The sequence below is a fragment of the Eleutherodactylus coqui genome, chromosome 6 (assembly GCF_035609145.1).
Source record: "Eleutherodactylus coqui strain aEleCoq1 chromosome 6, aEleCoq1.hap1, whole genome shotgun sequence".
Classification (NCBI taxonomy): Eukaryota; Metazoa; Chordata; class Amphibia; order Anura; family Eleutherodactylidae; genus Eleutherodactylus; species Eleutherodactylus coqui.
Genome location: NC_089842.1, coordinates 145,068,196 through 145,088,832, shown reverse-complemented (window position 1 = coordinate 145,088,832; position 20,637 = coordinate 145,068,196). Strand labels below are relative to the sequence as shown.

General features: G+C 45.2%; 2 protein-coding genes across 2 annotated transcripts in view; one reads left to right on the top strand and one right to left on the bottom strand.

Moving 5' to 3' along the window:
- ALDH16A1 (aldehyde dehydrogenase 16 family member A1) overlaps positions 1–20,637 on the bottom strand; it is an 83,720-nt gene that overhangs the window by 62,674 nt on the left and 409 nt on the right. The window contains exon 2 of the mRNA XM_066607818.1: positions 13,286–13,388. Within this exon, the coding sequence (XP_066463915.1) occupies positions 13,286–13,388 (103 nt within the window). The remainder of the gene's footprint in view (positions 1–13,285; positions 13,389–20,637) is intronic.
- On the top strand, positions 3,186–9,934 carry LOC136631696 (speedy protein 1-A-like). Its single transcript, XM_066605984.1, has 6 exons — positions 3,186–3,373; positions 7,031–7,188; positions 7,591–7,649; positions 8,419–8,501; positions 8,740–8,908; positions 8,994–9,934. The coding sequence occupies exons 1-6, from the start codon at positions 3,186–3,188 to the stop codon at positions 9,228–9,230; spliced, it is 894 nt and encodes a 297-aa protein (XP_066462081.1). The 3' UTR covers positions 9,231–9,934.

Sequence of the window (20,637 nt, the reverse complement as noted above, 5' to 3'; positions counted from 1 at the left end):
GTCCACTGCAGGAGAAATATGCAACATAACTTCCCCCCACAAAAGTCCTCAATTAGGGAGTGGTCCAGATGCAACAAGGCGCACCCCCACACACTCAGGAAAAAAAAACCTGTTAATCACAGACTTTGAGTTGCCCTTTTTTTTATCAGGTGACAACCAAAATAGACCCAGTTACAGCTTCCAGGGCAAAGCGTTCAGCTTTAGGGCTTCTACCCACTAGCGTTTTTTTTTCGCTGTGATTTCGCTGCGTTTTTATTTCCAAATGTCAATGGGACTTTCTAATCTTAAAATCGCATCGCACAAAAATCGCAAGTTTGCGTTGCTGCGATTTTTGTGCGATGCAATTTTAACATTAGAAAGACCCATTGATATGTGGAAAAATAAAACGCAGCAAAATCGCAGCAAAAAAAAACAAAAAAAAAATAGTGGGTAAAAGCTCTTGCATAGATTTCTGAACAGAAATTCTGGGTGCTAACTCTTTTGGCAGCTGTAATGACAGCCATATTGAACATCAGCATGCTTTTACCCGGTTTCCCCGAAAATAAGACAGTGACTTATATTAATTTTTGCTCCTAAAGATGTGGTAGGTCTTATTTTCAGGGGGTGTCTTGTTTTTTCATGAAGAATAATTCACATGTATTGTTAAACAAAAAAAAAAGATTATATACTGTATAGTAGTTGTCATCACAAACCACCATAACCAGACAAACTGTGAATCCCATCAAGAATTTCTTGTTACTACCATCATTTCCATGTACACAGTCTGGAGACTGTAACGATCACCCCCTAAAGAATCAAAGTGACACACTGGATGCCTAAATCACACACAGGGCCACAAAAAATAAGGGTTGTAAAGTACCGGGCTCCCACACACTGTCTGGAGACTGTAACGATCACCTGCACCAGTTCCTGGACCACTTGTACAGCAGGGACGGTATTGCAGCTTCCGGCCACCAGGGGGAGCTCATCACAGCAGATTCACACAGCAGAAACAGTGCTAGGTTTTATTTTTGGGGGAGGCCTTATATTTAGCACTTCAGCAAAACCTCTACTAGGTCTTATTTTCAGGGAATGTCTTATTTTTGGGGAAACAGTATGCAACCAAAAGAGCTTTGGATTACATTTTTATATGTGCCTGAACTAGCAGAGGACTCCACTACTACAGAAGGAGTAGTATTATGCCTGAGTCTCCAATTCTGCAGCATGAATAAGTATCCAAATAATAAACCATGTGGGAGACCATATTGGTTGTCATATTGGTGAACCCCTAACAGCAGTCTAGAGACCATAAAACTTTCACATCTTTATCAGTGGACTAATTAAGTATTTACTCCACTATTCATCCTGTTCTAGTATTGATGTGAGTGCAAATTAAATCCCACCATGTCTGTGCCTTGTCATATATATTCCCTTTAGATCTATTTCATTATGCCTGTATCAGATCTACAAGATTACTTGGTTTCTCTTATGGAGAACAATCACATTTTACTCTACTGGCTAACACAGTACCAAACTTTTTTCTTAGAGCTTCCCCGGAAACTAATAAATAGAATCTCTGACAGAAGAGCGTGAGGCTATGAACCAAGAGCTTACATTTACTGGAGATTTTTTTGAGGAGTACAGATAGCACAATACTTGGCGACATCTAGTGGTCAGTGACAGTACTGGTATTAAACATGCTGTTCGAAATACAGTAATCTCTTTGAGGACACCCCATGTACACTTTGCAGCGCAGGGCGGTAGGGTCACATGCAGATTCTAATTGCATTATTCTGATGTTGCAGATCAGTAAACAAGATTTTACAAAAATCAAAAAATGTCTGCTTTATAGGCCACGGTGACGGTATTCTTAAATTGACGTAACAGAACTTATCCCTGGAGGATGACCTTTTTTACATTAAAGGGATTTTCTGGGCATTTACTATTGACAATTTATCGTCAGGATGGGTCATCAATAGTTGATCAGCACAAGTCGGCCACTCAGGATCCCTGACGATTCTCTGTCCGCTGTCAGTGCAGCCGAGCCGGATGTTTGGATCAGTGGTCAGAGAAGCCGGAAGTGTAATAAGAAAGGCTTCATGCTCATTGAAATCAATGGCAACAATGCCTTCTATTACACTTCTGGCTTTGACCGTAATGGGGAGCTGGAAGTGTAATAGAAGGCATCACTCCCATTGATTTGATTGGGAGTGAAGCCTTTCTGTTACAGTTCAGGATCTGACTACCAATGACAACGTCCGACTCGGCTACATTGACAGCGGCTGCAGGATCACCTGATCAGTGGGGATCCCAAGTGGCAGACCCCCGCTAACCAACTATTGCTGATCTATCCTGAGGAGAGGTCATAAGTAGAGATAAGCGAGCACGCTCGGATAAGGCAGTTACTCTAGCGAGCATTGCTCTTCTCGATTAACTGCATTCTTGTCCGTGCAGGCTCAGTGGGGAAGGGAAAGGGGAGTGAGATCTCTCTCCCCCCCCCACCGCCCCCCCGAGCCTGCTCGGACAAGAATGCAGTTACTCGAGAAGAGCGATGCTCGCTAGAGTAACTGCCTTATCACAGCATGCTCGCTCATCTTTAATCATAAGTAGTAAAAGCCCAGAAAAACACTTTTAAATGTGATCAGCCACGTGCAAAAAAAATGCAACCTCCGTTTCTGAAGGTGTCAACCTTTATGTTTCAATGGAATAGTAAATGTTACATGAATGCGGTAGTGCTGCAGTACGATGAATGAGCTTACTGTATATAGTACATGAGAGCTACAAACTGTAATCAACTAGTTTGAACATTAACCCCTTAAAGGAATTCTGTCATTGAAAAAAAAAAAACAATACTTACCTATTCCTTCCCCGTCAGTCTTCTCACTGCATCTTCTCCTCCCCGATCTTCTCCTGGCTCTTCCAGTCCCCCGGGTCACCTCTAACAGGCCGGATGCTCTTCTGCGGCACTGATCATGATCTCCTTGCAGCTAAGATCAAGATCAAATTCTGTAGCATTAAGAAAGGTGCTACACTGAGAAAACTATGGAACGATATACAGTCCACAGTTATGGAAACAGCCAGTAAGCATCTCGCCTATAAGAAGCAGGAAAAATGATGGTATTGGTTGTCCCAGCAAACCCTCAGAATAGCTGATAGAAGAAGAGCAGCAGAGGCGGCCGGCAACAAAGACGAAGTGCGGCAACTAAATGCCGATTTTCAGCAAGCGGCAAGGAAAGATACGGAAATGGACGGGAATCAGCGTTGCAAACAACTGGAAGCAGAAGCCTGAAGGGACATATACGAGGCCTGTTCTCACAGGTCAAGATGGCCTGAAAACCCTTCTTGCCACGCAACAGTACAAAGGCAAAAATAGGAAGGAACTGAATTACCAACAGTATCAAGGATAGATGGAGGGAATACTCAGAAACTGCTAAAACTAAAAGTGATGGACGAGACACAGTCGTGAAGTTTCTAAAGGGCCCCAAACAAAACTTTTGAACCAATGCCCACAACTCTAAGCTATGCCCCTGCTAAGGGGTATATGCCTGGGCAAACTTAGCATTAAAATGCTCTATTACCAGCCTGATTTTATATAAGCGATCATAATTATTATAATCTTTAGTTGTGTAACAACGTGTACAGAGACATGCAAAACATTGGGGTGTGCTATAAAATATCCCTGCTCCAGTAAGCCCTAATGCTCGGGTTTTTTACTAGCCCAACACATAATACAATACCCCAAAATTTAGTGATTTCTGATGCATCCACAGAGCTCCACTTGTGGGGTTTCGCAAAGCTGGAGTTGGGATCTTCTTGGCTGAAATTCTGCGCATATAAATTAGTTTGGGTAACAACGTGGGCAATAAAAGCATCTGGAAAAAAAAAAAAAAAAAAAACAACCTAAAAAAGTCCGCTTGTCTGAGCCCTGCTGTATAACATTGTATCCATGGGTTCCCAGTCAGGGGTCTGAAATTTTCTGGGGTAATCCACTGAGCATTAGGTGCACTGGGATCCTCTGATGTGGCAGTCCTTGGGCGCCTTCTCAGCAGTATAGGGAGTTCAGACTCGCTTGTTATTGAAGAGGATAATGCCAGAAACGAGGGGTCCTCCTCACTAGCTGAGTCTGACTCAGACTTAATTATTATGCAAGTCTCCTCCGCAGTAAACCTCCTGTAGGCCATACTAAACTATAGATATATACAGTTATTATGCACCCAAAGAAGTGCATAAAAACCTTTTATGGGTCGGTAACCACAGGACACGGGGTGATCACTGAAGGGGGTAACCACAGGACGGGTCGGGAACACAGCAGGAACTTTTGTGGATTTGTGTTACACCGACAGAACTGCTGAAACTACACAGACTAGTGATGGGATGGGCGACTATGGAATGGGAACACTGACGCCATGCTGACTAACCACCCACTACACTGACTGACCATGGGATGGGTGACTACGGGACAAGGGGACGGCGACGGGACACAGCTGGACATTGTATTTGTTTTTACACTGGCAGGATCATTCACTTCTATGGCCTACTGCGGTGTGTAATACGCAACAAAATAGGTTATGCTGTGTATGTTCTCATGTGATTGCACATCACGTGAAACTAATAAGCTCGTGTGAACGAATCCATTGAAATCAATAGATTCTATTCACTGCTTATTACATACACAACACTTGTACGCGTAAAGAGCTGCGCAAATACGCTCATGTGAGCGAACCCTTACTATATCATTACAATCGGCCAGTTGAAGGCGACCATAAGGCTGATGTGGCCCTCGGTGAATATGAGTTTGACCCCCTGATCTACATATTGCCAACAGAAAGTAAAAGCTGCAACAAAACTGATGGAAATGGCAAATAACAACCGATAGGATTAAGGGTTAAAAAACGAGATGTCTCTTTATACAGGGTAACATCTGGAGGTGACAGGAAAAACTCACTAAAGATAACATATATGAATAACGCTGATATATATATCCAAGAGTATGAATATACAGCATGACAGATTGTATCTCACCCAAGAGAACAACATGGCAGCCGCTATAAATGGCGCTAGATGGTTCATATAATGGAAATATAAGGGAAAGTTTAAGTAGCCATTCAAAACCCTAATATTTGAGCATTTAAGGTAAGATGATGAGCGGCGGCCTCCCTGTACATTTACTGCTGTGTGAACCATTGTGGCAGGTGCCACCAGCAACAGCCAATAGGATCGCAGGATTTGCTTCCAAGCCGAGCAGGAGAATGACAGTTGGTGCCAGTCTGCGATTGCTCTTCTAGAGTTGAGACCGGCTCCCTACTGCCCTTATTAAAGCGACTTCAGCAACTTGCATCTTCAATTGAGATTCGGATCCACATCAGTGATGGAGAATTCACCGCCCGCTGTCCGTGAGGAGAGGTAAGTACCGAATCTGAGGACTGTATACTGCCATACGCTGAGCCTGCTGTATTGTGAAAGTTGTCTTACAGAAACGCTGCTTTCTCGTGTTATTGCTCTTTTTCTTATGTTTTTTTTTTCATTTGGGGGGGTTGGTTGGGGTGGGGGGGAGACTGGTAAGAGTCACGCTGTTGTACTTTATATATGGTCCAAGGATATTATTTGGAAGTGTACTCATATGAGAAGTATAATATATAGACATGTCTTATATGTAGAGTATATAATGTAGAGGTTATACATAACATAGGGGGTACTGCGGTGATAGATGAGTGATATCCAGCTGTAGGGAGTTGTTAGGCAAATGCTTTTGATAGTGTTTATTGCAGATAGCTGTGACAGAACTGCAGGATAATGATGTAACCTAAATGTGTTTTGATTATGTTTAATTGTGTAATTCAGTGTTTGTAGCATTTTCTGTTATGGCCCCATCACCTATCCCTACCAAAGTGGGCGCTATTGACCCTGATGGTTGAACTAAAGCTTGCACCCCAATCCCTCACTTGATGCCCAAACATATGGAAAGGCCGGCAGGATGAGCTACATCCCCTAATTCAGTGATTTAGCTGTTCAGGGTATATTATATGCTTATTTATATAGGGCCCAACATATTCCACAGCACTTTGTATATCAGAGGTGTGGGCAGACTGCTGGAGATAGATATGAGATAGAACTTTCTAACTTGATATTAGACTAGCGCACTGCTGTTGGGGTCTGGCTCGCTCTGGGTTGTGCAGACAACATGTCACTGTTGATGTGATAGTTTTATAATAGAATGTTACTGAATGAAACAGAAATATTTGCATCACATTGACAATGTCACAGCAGCACTGGAACAGGCGGCTCACACCCTCAGGTGTCTAACAGCCACAGTAATGTCATGCCTCCTCAGACTGGATCCAAAGTCTGCTCCACTCACCAGCTAATCCATACGTAGAGGCAGCATTTTTACGGCAAAAGATGAATAAAAAGGGAACTTTATTCCATCACGCTTCCGATAGTATATACAACAATTTGGACTGCTCAGCAAGGTGGTAGCGGCGACGTTTCGATCCGGCTAGGATCTTGGGCTTGAGGAAGATCCTAGCCGGATCGAAACGTCGCCACTACCACCTTGCTGAGCAGTCCAAATTGTTGTATATACTATCGGAACCGTGATGGAATAAAGTTCCCTTTTTATTCATCTTTTTGCCATAAATGCTGCCTCTACGTATGGGTCAACAGAAATATTAGCACCGGTGTTACCCAGAAAATGCCACTTTTTGCTCATCTGTCCATAGAACAAGAGTCTGAATTACTTCAGGTTTTTGATAATGTGCGCATGTATTTCAGTTCGGTTCCATGAATTAGATATAAATGTGTAGAAGACAAATAATATGGCAGATCTTTTTTTTAAATGTAGCAAATTACTATTATTTATGGCTTCTATTTGGAGACATGTACAACTGTAGCAACATTTACTGGATATTAAACACATTGTTATAACGAACTCCAATGTACAACGATGCTGTAATCGCAGAGTTAAATAAACCCAAGTGGGTAGGAGCCCCTATACTGGGCACAGAAACCACGAATATTGTCCTAATAGTAATCCCTGTTTATTTCCCCTAAGGATTACGGATGGCACGCCGTCCAGAAGAAACAACAGAGGACACCCCAGCCGAAAGAGAAAGAGAAAACTCTGCCCGTGTGAGGAAGACCTCCAGAAGAGAAGGAGGGATGACCGGGCCCAGCTACAGGAGGAAAGGGAAGCCTTCTTCCGTGTCCTCGGTAAGACTCCATCCAAAGTTTCTAATGTTGCAGCAGATTTACAGTATCTTAGATAAATCTATGATAAATCATGATCCCAGGACAGAAATACAAGGTGCCCTCGTGTTATTCTGAAACACTGCAGCGTTTCAGATTAACACACTTTGAAGTTTGTCTGTTTGTCTCGGGAACAGAGCTCTGAAGTCAATGAGGCGGGCCGCGCCGGACTCTCCTCGCCCGCAGCATGTTAACTGACAGGTCTCTCCCTATACACAAGCAGAGAGAGGACTGTCAGTCAGCATGCTGCGGGCGAGGAGAGTCCGGCGCGGCCCGCCTCATTGACTTCAGAGCTCTGTTCCCAAGTCAAACAGACAAACGGATACATTAATTGCTAAAATATTGATATTTCTCCTCTTTTTCTAGAGCTTGACTACTTCAAAACGTTTCTGACCAGAGACAGCTGCATGAGAACATCCGACAAGGTAAGATAATAGTTTGGAAAGAAATAAAAAATCTGGCAAATAACAGAATATCCATCATATTTAAAGGGGCCACAACTATTGTTTATAGTTAAATCCACCCAATAATTAAAAATTTTTTTGAATATACACTTTTTAAACAATGTTTCCACCCCCAGATATTCCAGGACTGGTAGTAGAATAGCGCCACCTGCTGTTTCTATTCTGTGTCCACCTCAGTAAATGTTCCAAGGTGGTCACACCTGCCTAGTCTTGCCTCTCTTTTTGCTCCGCTGGGTATGTGGAGGGATTCCTGGTGTGGAGGGCGGCTGCCTCTGAAGTTGTATCTTCTCAGATGTCAGAAGAGATGATGAGTTAGTGATAAGAGAGTAAGACATCGTTACTGCAGAGAAGCAAGTCTGGACCAGATGCATAAAGGTTCTGTCACAGCAGGTGGCGCTATTTTAGCATTAGTCCTGCAATATTTGGGGAAAGAAGCATTTTTAGTAAGTGTAAATGCAAAATGTTCTTCATTATGGGCTGAATTTGTCATGGGACAACCCCGTTAAATAAGGGACTTACGTTGATGTAATAGGCCTGGTGACACGCTGCACTCTGTAACTTGGTGTCATAATAGTCAATATTAGACGTAACAATGACATTTAACCATACAGTGTAGTTATATTCTTTACTGACTAGTATTCACAATAGCATATTGATCACATATATAATAAAGTCTGATTTATGTAGTAAATCTACTTCCAGCCTCTCACTGTCCTTCTCCTCCCACCAGTACCTGCTGGCGATGGTCCTCGTGTACTTCAGGAGAGCCGGACTCCGTACCGAGGAATATAGAATAAACTTCTTTCGAGCACTGTGAGTTGCTTTTATTAGAACAGATTTATATTTACAGGCAGATGTATAAATATAAAGATGAATACTAAAACAAGTAACAGGAGTCCAAGTGACCTATGGAGAAGACTCCCGGACCCCGTAGCATTACTTGTTTTAGTGTTCATTAGCTCTCCCCTCTTCTCCAGGTCCCTCCTTAGACCGGTAATCTGCTTTATACTCTTCTGACTTATTCATCATCCAGATTATTTTTTTCTGGCAGCTTCTTAGCCAACCAGATGGAGGAGGACATCGACTTCTGTGAAGAGATCTACGCCTGGGCCTTAGGAGATGACTGGAGGAAGAGGAAGGACCTATTTCTGGAACAACGGAACCAGCTATTCCGCCGGTTGGGATTCAATGTGTTTGTGGACCGGAGCACCTGCGAACGGGTTAGTAGGAATACTGCAAAACACTCCAGTCTTGAATGAAGAGTCTGTGTGATAATAATACTAATCATATACTGTTTAATCATAGGTCATGGCAGAAGATCCTACACATTGGGCATGGACAAGACAGCGGCAGGTCCAACACAGCTGGGCTATTCCCATGTTCAGAAGACATCACCAGGAGTTCACCATCCACGGCCCATGGGGCAGCCCACCTCCACCCTGCGCCCTTTGTAAGAACATCCATAGGTTTCCACCAATGTGGAGAGACCAACAGGAAGAAGAGGAACCCGACACGGATCCCAACAGCAGTGGCAACAGATGAGGACGTCACATATCCTTTTTTGGTCACCACATGAACACAGACATTCACAGCTCATACTTACTTATGTGCGCACACACACATGTACAGGCAAAAACACTTTCAATAAACATGATTGCACACCCGCATACCGTAAATAGTCACATAGTCACTGTAGATAGTCACATGCAGTCACTGTAAATAGTCACATAGTAACACACCTTCACCTTGCACACATGTTATAGTGTTACCTCCCTTAGTATGCCCGGAGGAAGGGCAGTACAGCGGCCATGGTTTTCCTACAGGTTTCCCCCACAGGGGGTTTTTCCTGTCCTGCGTGTTGCTGTTCCCTCTTCGTGAGTGATGGGAGGTAACAACCAAAGCACATATAATACACAAATAATATATAACACATTTTTTAACTTATTATACTTTGTCTGAGTCATTTTTTCTCTATCTGTGTGTCTAAGTAAAATGTAATTTAAAGGGAATCTGTCAGCTCCTAGGAGCCCCATAAACTAAACTTATGGGCTGATTAGAGTTAACCCTTTCTGTTAACCATTTATATGCCATGGTCACCATTGATTGTGGCATCTAAGGGATTAGTGGTCTGGGCCAGAGCTATCTCCAAACCCACCCATTGCAGCAGGACCTTGGTGTCAGTTACAGCCCGCTCCTGTTGAGGATCCTGTGGGCTTAGCTGCTAAGCCTATATTATCAATATGTCCTAAGCACTTTATTCTAAAGCCCACCTACCTTCACCCTGCCAATGACATAAATGTACATCATTGAGGGGAAAGGGGTTGAAAAGAAAATACTAAAGCTCCATGAAACTCAGAAAATGCTAATAAAATCTACGGAACTGTTCCCATTGCAAAGACTGGCAGCCCTTTTTTTAATAGTACATAGTCAAGAATAATCACTTTTCATGGTTTAAGACCATTATTAAAAAAATCACAAAATACCCGGTCTGTTTCTCTTATGTCAAACAATAGTCATATTTATTTGATGTATTCCCACCAACATCTGGTATCCTTGAAGGTAGAACTTGAAAATCGCATTGCTGGTATGTTGCTTTAATTGTTAAACAACATGCAAGTACAGCAGCATTTATAAGGAAGCAATGCTGTTTAATCCTACAAGCCCCATGGGTGCATGGAGAAGAGGGCAATAGACAAGGGGCCTAAAAAACCAAATACATAAACAACTTCCACTATTATCGGGGTCTCTGGCCGCCTGCCTAACGGATAGGAACATTTATTGGATGTCCATGAGCGCAGATCATAGGCATTCATTACATTTATGAAAGGTAATGGGGAGCTTCCTGCTGTCATGTGAATTATCAATGTGCTAAAACTAAGGGTATGTTCACATGGCAGAATTGGCCGTGGAATTCACCACCTCAAAAATGGTGTCAAAATCTACTGCTTTTTGCCGCATTTTTTTACGCAGATCTTCATATGGAATTTACTCGGTCAGTGAAAAATCCACATGTGGAATTATAATGTGGAAAATCGTGTTTTACAGGGCAAATTCCACATGCGGAAGTACGCCAAAAACTGCGGCAAAAGCCTGCGGTATGTGATGCTATTGTTAAGGCAGAATTCACCACTAAAAACTGCAAATTACAGCATGTAGAGCAAAACCTCAGAATAGCTGATAGAAGAAGAGCAGCAGAGGCGGCCGGCAACAAAGACGAAGTGCGGCAACTAAATCCCGATTTTCAGCGAGCGGCAAGGAAAGATACAGAAATGGACGGGAATCAGCGTTGCAAACAACTGGAAGCAGAAGCCTGAAGGGACATATACGAGGCCTGTTCTCACAGGTCAAGATGGCCTGAAAACCCTTCTTGCCACGCAACAGCACAATCAAAGGCAAAGATAGGAAGGAACTGAATGACCAACAGAGAATCAAGGATAGATGGAGGAAATACTCAGAGGAACTATATGCCTGCAACCACATGCCTAGACCATTGTGTGAGGTGGAGCCTGCGGACTTGGAGCCCTCCAATATGGAGTCAGAGGTAGTTATGGCAATGAAACAACTAGTCACAAATAAAGCACCAGGCATTGATAACATCCTGCAGAGCTATTGCTGCCAGGACCAGGGAAAACTATCACAGCACTGTGCCAGGCAATATGGGCATCCACATGATGGCACATAGAGGGAGCCTTTAGGGTTGCCGAGGGCCGTTAATAACTAAATGGCTAACAACTTTTCAAACAATTTGTGTTAGTATGATAGCCAGTGTGATAACTAGCAAAAGTGCAAATCACTTACTTTACCTACAATAAGTATAAAATCACTGTAACATGCGGCCACTAGGTCTAACTTCCTTCTGGTACTGATGTATCATGAGCTCCGCTGAAGGTGCTAAAGGGAACACCCACAGCTTTGGATTGGCTGCCGGAGACACACCTACACAGAAGTATGTTCCTCGCTCTCCTCCTTGCCCCGCTGGAGTACCTAGTCCCAAGCAGTTTCCCAATGCTGTCCAGCAACTGTGTTTCTCCGGCCCCCTAATGGACTGTCTGATGTGTCTGGAGTGCTTATCAGCCGTTGATATGGTGGGAGGCCAGCCGCACGGCTGGCACTGTGGATGAGCATCATCCCCTCTGCCGATTCGCGCTGGGTGCCTGGGAGATCTGCCAGCCACCGGTGGACGTGAGACAGCATGCAGTGGCTTTCGGCGGCGGAGGACTACGGAAGCAAGCATTACACAGTATAGAGAGGTCTGTGGGGGTAAGTGACAGCGCAGGAGCTGGGAAGGGGACAATGGAGAGCGGCTGAGTGTCACTGCCCCCCCCCCGCCGCTCTGCCTTCTCCCGTCCCTGCTGCGGCGCAGTCGGTCATCCGCTGTCATTCTCTTCACTGGCCTCGCATAATGCTTGCAATGACATTGCAGAGGGCATAAGCGAGAGCGACGGCAAAAGGTGTCAGTGATACCAGGCGGCAGGGGAGAAAATGGACACCCGATCTCTGCCCCAGCTAATCAAGTTGTGGGTGTGAATCTTGTCTCCACCCATTCTTGTGGTGGAGACAAAATACAACAGTACCCTTCCTTCTAATTTGTGGTTTAGTGCCTGCTGTCAGGTAATGCCGGTCTCTAGTAAAAGAGATAACGAGACAGAATAGAACATGAAGGCGGTTGATGACTCCGGTTGCCATAGTTGGAGGGATTGAGACTCACACCGACATGCCTGCAGTTAAAGTGAACCTGAAAACCTCCAAACAGCACCATTTACTAAGTTATGGGAGGTGATGGGGAGCCAGGGGATGGATTTTGTATATGCACGTGCTTCCATACTGTCTGCTGGTGAGGTCCATGTGCGATCTAAAACTTGGACTCTTTTGCAGACCGTTCTGCATGCACTTTTGTAGAAATCTATGAAATAGTGATTATTTACAGTGCTATAGCTGCTAGAATCACGTCTGCGCTGCCCGCTACTTCTCTAGTGTTCTACATGATGCTGTTATTTCTGTGTATGTTGCAGACAGTTAGGGATCAGGATCTCCTCTTCTTTGTGTGCAGTATGTGGAGACAGCATAGAAGTCATGTGAAAACTTAGGTACAATTTACAGGGCTTGTTTGATTATAGATTGTCTATTATGTAGAGGTCGTCGGAGCAGTTAGCTAATCACTGCAGGTGCAGCTCCTGAAAAACCTGCAAACCGCTCATATTCAGGAAGATGCTGCAAACTAGACGTCAGAGTGGCTGCTGTAGGGCAGGTATAATATAAACCAGACAGTCTGCCAGTTCACCTGTCTGTCAGCAGCTCTTTGCTAGTTTATAGGGTGTGGGGGGCAGGAAATCCCATCCTATGAGGTTACTGTGCCTTCATAGGCTATATGGGTAGGGGTTATCCTTATGGGGTATCCCTTTAATCCCAATATCCAACCCCCCAAGTAGACATGTTAGGGGATGCCTGACAGTATAGAGCGGCTCTAGATGCCTCTGTGCTTGTCCTGTGACATGGAGGGACCACTTGGGCCACTAATGCTTTCCCTTCATTGACTAACCCCAGCAGCCAAATCTGTTTTATGTAATTATAGCCATAAAATAATGGCACCTACTCACCAGTTGCTGGATTCTTCGTAGCATAGGTCTGCCTTCCATCGGGTTTTACCCATTTACCACCGATAAAATGCCCCAAACTACGTTCATGAGCATCCAGCCAAGCCTAGAGAGGAAAAGAAAGTGTAAATGACCCAAATCTGCTAAAGAGTATTTACCTCCTTCCAGATGACCCCTAATGTGCAACACATTGAATGGCTTCTCTTTAAACGAGTTGTAATCAGATTAATGACATCATCTATCCATCAATCATCGGGAGAAATAACTTCCATTTAGGATTAATAGTTGTTGTAGCAATAATTGCATATAATCCCTTCCTATATTTTGGTATCAGTCGTCCACAACGGCTCTGATGAATGGCAGCCGCTCTCCTAACATGGGGCAGGTGTTCCTCCACCAACTGTTCATCTCCGGGTCCGGGACCCTTCCACAGGGTCTTTATGGGGTTCACGTCAGTGACAGGTGTGAAGTTAAAGGCGTATTGCGGTTACATAAAGTTGCTGTCATATGAATGACAATCCAAAGTTATTAAAGTTTGCAGTGTGGTTCTGCTTTGGATTTTGTGTCTGTAGGTCTATAAACCATCACCTCCTTCAGAAGGGTTTATACCCGGTTCCCTGGATGCGACCTGTAGACATTCCAGCGATAGAGGTCGGGTTTGCTCAGTAGGAACAACCGGGGACGGCTTTTAATTTTTCACTGCAGTGCTTGATGAACCAAATCACAGCCATTCAATGCGATGGCTATCTAAGTAAGGGCTCTTTCACACAAGCGCATATTGGCTGACGTTTTCATGTCCGGCCAATATATGCTTCCATTTGGGGCGTTGAAGCTCGTGAACGGGCGCACAAATCTAACGTTTGTGTGACTGTTCACATTGCATGGGGCCCGATGCATATGCGCCGAGCTCACCATGCCGTCGTCCCTTTTCCCTCGTTATTGCAGGCTCACCTCTCGTCTCCTCCCCGCTCGTTCTTTGCAATGGAAGTGGCGGGGGCGGAGCTAAGTGGTGGCCCGCCCTGCCTCTAATGGCTATGGACAAGGGGCAGGGAGAGAGTGGTAGCTTAGCTCTGCCCATGTCCCACCCTTGTCCATAGCCTTCAATGGGAGGAGGGACAGGACGGCACTTAGCTCCACCCTTGCCCCCTCCCATTGTACAGAACAAGTGGGGAGGAGAGCAGAGGTGAGCCTGCACAGGCTATCTTTTGGGCCCGATGTAAAGACGCTATATTGGCCTTGCCAGGCGCTTTTACGTATCAGTAATACGCCCATGTGATCGGATGCATTGGAATCCAATGCATGAGATCGCACCGCATATTGGCCGGCCGTGTGAAAGAAGCCTTAGATTGTAGATACAGAGGTAGCTGTCAATCACTGATAGCTCCGCCCATTGGACTGTTCAGATGAGAATGAGCAGAGATATAAATTAATAAAGTACAAGTTCTACGGAATATTTGCCCATAAAACCCCTTAGCGACCAAGCTTTTTTTTGCTTTTCCATTTTTGTTTTTTTCTCCCCCCTTTTAAAACACAGTAACTCCTTTATTTAACCATCGACGTCGCTGTATGAGGGCTTGTTTTTTGCGGGACGACTTGTATTTTTCAATGGTGCTATTTAATGTACCATATAATGTACTGAAAAACTTTTTTAAAAAAAGTGGAGTAAAACAAACAAAAACCCAAATTCTGCCATCTTTTGGTGCGTCTTGTTTCTACAGGCCACAGAGTGCAGAAAAAAAATGACATGATAACTTTATTCTTTGGGTCAGTAGGATTATTTAAGATACTCCATTTTTAAATTATCTTCTGCCGCCATCTTCTGAGTGCAATGGCGTGTTTATTTTTCCGTCAACATAGTTGTCCTGTAGTTTGCGTTGGTACCAATTTGGAATACATATGACTTTTTGATCGCTTCTTGTTGCATTTTTTTTTGGCGATAGGGTGACCAAAAAAAAAGCGCATTTCTGGCAATGTTCATCGTGCGCGGTAAATAATGTGTTACTTTGATAGAGTGGAGTTTTATGAATACGGTGATACCAGATATGTATTTTTGTTCTATTATTTAGATTCTTTTATTATACATATAACAAAAGTTGGTTTTTTTCCCTTTTTTTAATAATTAGTAAAAAACTTTATTGTTGCTCTTTTTACTTTTTTTTTTAGTCCAGAGCGCACAACAACTGGTGATGCTTTGATCGCTCCTGCAGTATGATGCAATGCCACAGTATTACATCATACTGCAATTGGGCAGGCAGTCTATCAAGCCACCCCACGGGCATAGTTTGATAGGCATTCTGCCATGACAGCCCTGGGGTCTTTCAAAAGGCCCCCGGCTGCCATGACACCCACACGGCTCCCTGCGATTGCATAGCAGGGGGCCATACAGACCCCTAAACATCATTCGGGGGGATTTAAATGCCACTGCCAGAATTGACAGCGGCACTTAAAGGGTTAACAGCTCATCGGAGCTGATGCCGCCTGTAAGAAACAGCCGTTAGCCGTGTCCACTGCGCAAGTGCATGGCGCAAATGCGCTTACACCCATACGACAAAAGGTTATAAGAAGTCTGCTTATGACAAATAACATGAGTTAAATAATAGGAGGCTCGCTTTAAGAACTGAAAAGGATTCCCAGTGTTCTGCCCATTGCTTCCCTCCCTGAGGGCGAGACGGACTGGTACGCGGTTACGCTGGTTATTGGATTATGACGATCCTGTTAAAATGTAGCATGAACGGGCAGACAAGAAGGAACCTTTGTCCAGTCCGAGTCTACAGTGCTGCGTAGCCAAGTACACAGGAGGGGCTGCGCCCCAGCCAATCACTGCAGACCCAGGGGTGTGCCCCCTTACAGGTGGCGTGACCGTAAGAATGTGTCGCTCTGTCTGCGGTTTGCTGTTGCAGTGAGCTCACACAGCTATTCTAGGGGGAAAATTGCTGCTTGATTGCTGAGATTTAGGAACACCAGAGAAGAAATAAAATGCACACGACATAGATTGAATTCTATGCAAGAAAAGACCCTTGTGACTTGCAGCATGCTGCGCTACTCTGTGGGGGTAGATGCCGCAGGGCAGGATGAGCCCTATTATACTCCTAGCAGTCTAGGTTCACTTCCGCCATAAGACAGATTCTGAAGAATGAAAAGCCCGATGCTAATGTGAATTACCAGCACCATGTGAGAACGGCTGAGCGCCTCCAGGAGGGAGGAAACAGGCAACTGTGACGAATAGGAGGAAATAGGCCCATTAGGCAATGCAAGCGCCATTAACTCCTTAAGGACCAGGCTGTTTTGTACCTAAAGATGCAGAAACTTTTTAGGGATTTTACCCCATATGGTGGTTTTATTGCTCCATTTTTTTTTCCTTCAAGCTACCAAAATTATTTTGGTGCCTTATTCCCCGTGACATACAGGGCTTTTTTTTAACTTTTTTTTTTTTGTTTTATTGAGGGGTAAAAAGCTAAGAAAAAATATAAAAAAAAAAAATTCTAGTTTATTTTTGCGTAAAAATACAGATTTTAAAAATCGTATTAGAATGGGTTCCTCGTTTTTTTTAATATAAATTATGTATGGTTTTGGGTTACAGGGTGCATACGGCGATGGTTTTGGCTGGCGTCGGATTTTGGTCATTTTCTTTCTAAAAATATAGTTTATTCAGTAACTTTTTTTTAACTTCTTTTTGGGACTATTATTTTTTTCCCATGTATGTCCCCCATGCTGTCATATAAAACCTCTGGGGGTCATTCACATTATTTAGTTTTTTTTATATATTGCACACTTTCCCACTGTAGCTGGGGCATCCATAGGAGCCTCAGTTAGGCCGCCTGCAGACGAGCGGGTCGGATCCGGCGGCGAGAATTCTCGCCGCCGGACCCGACCCGAGAGCTTGCAGTGACGAGCGCGTACTCACCCGCGCCTGGCGGCCCCGGCTCTTTCATGTGCCGGCTGCCGCGCAGCCGGCGCATGCGCAGACCGGAGCCGGCGGCCGGGTGAGTGCGAGCCCCGCACAAAAATAGGACATGCCGCGGTTTGTTTGCCGCGCGAAACCGCGGCCGTCTGCATAGGAGTGCGTATTGTAATGCACTCCTATGCAGACTTTCAGAGGTGGAAATCCCGTGGAAAATCCCGCCGTGGGATTTCCGCCCGTGTGCAGGCGGCCTTAAGGGGAGAACATCCCCTGTAGAGACAATAGTCACTAACACAGATGTTGGCCGGGATTAAAGTCGGGGACCAAGGGAGGGGGGGAGCAAAGCTCCACTCTGTCCCACCCACTCTCATTGCTGGCTAAGGACAAGGGGCGGGAGGGAGCTTAGCTCCGCCCCAGTCCTAACCACTCCTATTGTAAACTGCCTGGAGGGAAGGAGAGAAGCAGAGAGCTGGTGAGTGGGAGGGACAGCATATATCAGCCGGGCGTGAGAACCCAGCCAATTTACGCACGTCTGAATAAGCCCTTGAAGTGATTTTCCAAGCAGTAACTGTTGATGACCTATCCCTCACAATAGGGCATCATTAGTTAATTGCCGGGGAGCCGCCCCACAGAATCCCCAGCAATCACCCGATTGTGCGGCTGCCAGTGCTTCATACGAGTCAAGGCCTTGTTGGCTTTATTCCCATCACAATCAATGGGAGCTGAAGCCACCATTACACTTCCGCGCCCGTTCCCAATGTCGGAGCTAGACGCGCAACAGCTGCTGCAGCTCCCATTGATTTGAATGCGCTATACCAACCTGCTTGTGTGAGCCCGGACCAATACGCAGTGTGCATCAGGCAGTCAGAGAAATTGGCGTGGCCATCATTGTTCTTCCAGCCTGGAGGGTCGCTTTAACTATTGATGATCTATGCTGAGAATAGGTCATCAATAGCTTTCGCCTAAAAAAACCCTTTTAGATACTGTGTTTACCCGAAAATAAGACAGGTACGGTCCGGGTCCCTCCCGCTTTTCTGCAAAGTTCTGTAGCTCCACTGGACTTTCTGCACTCCTTGTCCGCCGACAGAACATCACTTTCTGGTTGCAGCGATCATAAATCCCACCTCCAGGAAGCGATAACTCTCAGCCAATCACAGCTGTCATGTTGGTTCAGCAAGCGCTGCATTGATCGTTTGAGAGCAATGCTCGCTAGCCAATCAGAGCCATCGTCCCCTGGGGGCGGGATTTACTAACACCGCAACCAGGAAGTGATGTTCTGTCAGCGGTTGAGGAGTGCAGAAAGTGCGGTGGAGCTACAGAACTTTGTAGACTAATGGAAGGGACCTGGACCGCGTCTGATAGGTAATGTATTCATTTTTTATTTTTATGTAGTCTAGCTAGGGCTTATTTTCAGGGTAAGGCTTATATTTCAAGCCTCCCGCAAAATAGCAAAAATCATGGTAGGGCTTATTTTTGGGGAAACATGGTAATAAACCATTTTGAGTATGAACGGAATTGTAAACACTGAAGGGGCTGTGGTGCTTGCAATCAGCTGGTCAGGGATCTCAAGCAGCACCCCTGCGCCGCTCAGATATACTGATGGCCTATCCTGAGGGTATATTGTTTCTATCCTCAGATTCAGGACCAGTCAACAATTTGTCTGATCGGTGATGAGATTAATAACAGATTATTTTGTAGGATAAAGGGGCAAGCCATACACCTCCCACACTCAACCATGCCAGGGGGTTACCATGCAACCGACTATTCGCCAAACCGCAGGGGAAGGATAATAGCTATGGACCAATCATTCTTTAAGCCATCTCCCTTTACGGAAGGTGCCTGATCAGGGTGATCTTAGACCCTAATGTAGGGATAGGGTGTCACCAACCGGTATTAGTGTATCTTGACGCCACCAGAAGATAGTGGTTTGACAGGAGGAACGGCCCTCTCACACCCCTAGCTCCCAATTGGGTCAAGGCAGGAAGGTCCTAGTAGTTTACAGTGTATAAATGCTGCCATGAAACCTTTGAAACATGGCAGCATTAAAATGTAATAATGTCAGCCTTAGAAGTAATGTTAGGTTCACCGTAACGTCCCCCACTCACAGCTCGCGCCCTCACCGCTTGGGTTCTGCCGATGGAACTCTCATCTCCCTGCTGGCCGCTATCAGCGCTTCTGCTCCTCCGGCGGGACTCAGACCTCTGTTGAGGCCGCTACCCTGCTGACATCTGGCGCCCTGACACCGCTTGTGGTCCGCCACCGCCACAGTCACATCCCTACCGCCCGGTCATCAGCTGACAGCTTGCACCTGCAGTGCTTGTGCTTCGCCACCGTGAAAACCGGCTAAGGTGGGGGAGGAACGGCGGCGGCCTGTGGCCCAGCACTGTGTGGCCGCCGCATAACAGTCTCTGTATCCTCGGCCCTGCAGGAGCATCCACTGCCCAACGGCAGTGGTGCAGGAAAAGCTGCTTCATTACGCTTTCTGATCCGTTTAGTGCCCTTCCAGGACCTATTTCCAAGGCTGCCGTGCAGCCAATCACGTAAAGGGGGCGTCACCCCCTTGCAATATTGGCTCCACCAGGAGTTCCTGGTGGTGTCAAGATACACTAATACCTTACCAACCATCACCTATCCCTGGAAAACCCATCTATGTATGCGGTATCACTGGGGACAGCGGGGTCCTGCTGTATAACCCTTGACCCTAAGACAACATGCAGATTTTTGTGTTTTTTTATCATTTTGAGTGGTTATATCGGGGCTAGTAATGTTTTATAATCCCTAAAATTATTAGGCAATTGTCAAATACAAATAAATCCTATTCTAATATCCATAAAGCAGTTCTCCGGGCTCTTACAATTGAGGACATATCCTCAGCATACACCATCAATCATTGATCGGTGGTCCACTGATCCTCTGGCTATCACACTTCCAGCCCTGACCACTAGTGGCGATGTCCAGCCCTGCTGCACTGACAGGATCAGCTGATCAATGGGGATCCTGAGCGACGGCCCCCACTGATCAGTTACAGATGAGCTATCCTGAGGATGTGTCACCAGAATAGCCCTTTAATCCTATTGCAAGTCAGCAGTGAATGCCGCAGCGCCCATGTGACAGGCTACAGAAACATCCCTCTAAGGGTTTCTACCCACTAGCGGGTTTTTTTACGCTACAACATCGCTGCATTTTTTTCCAAGGGGCCTTTTTAAAGTAAAAAAAAAAAAATCGCATCGCACAAAAAAATTGCAAAAGCACAGACTTGCGATTTTAACATTAGAAAGTCCCAGTGGAAAAAAAAATAGCGATATCGTAGCGTTAAAAAAAAACCAAACAAAAAAAAGCACTAGTGGGTAAAAGCCCTAAGATTAGACCTTTCAATGTGAAATTTCCAGTTGCGCAAAAGTTGCACAAGCTGGCATCTCATCTGCGCTGTATGCCAGGCGTGGCGCTCGGTGCC

Excerpts from the sequence above, each read along its gene's own strand:
- LOC136631696 (XM_066605984.1), top strand. The coding sequence starts at position 3,186 with ATGCCGATTTTCAGCAAGCGGCAAGGAAAGATACGGAAATGGACGGGA. Across the intron at positions 8,502-8,739 it reads ATAAACTTCTTTCGAGCACT|CTTCTTAGCCAACCAGATGG; the intron begins GTGAGTTGCTTT and ends TTTTTCTGGCAG. Across the intron at positions 8,909-8,993 it reads ACCGGAGCACCTGCGAACGG|GTCATGGCAGAAGATCCTAC; the intron begins GTTAGTAGGAAT and ends GTTTAATCATAG.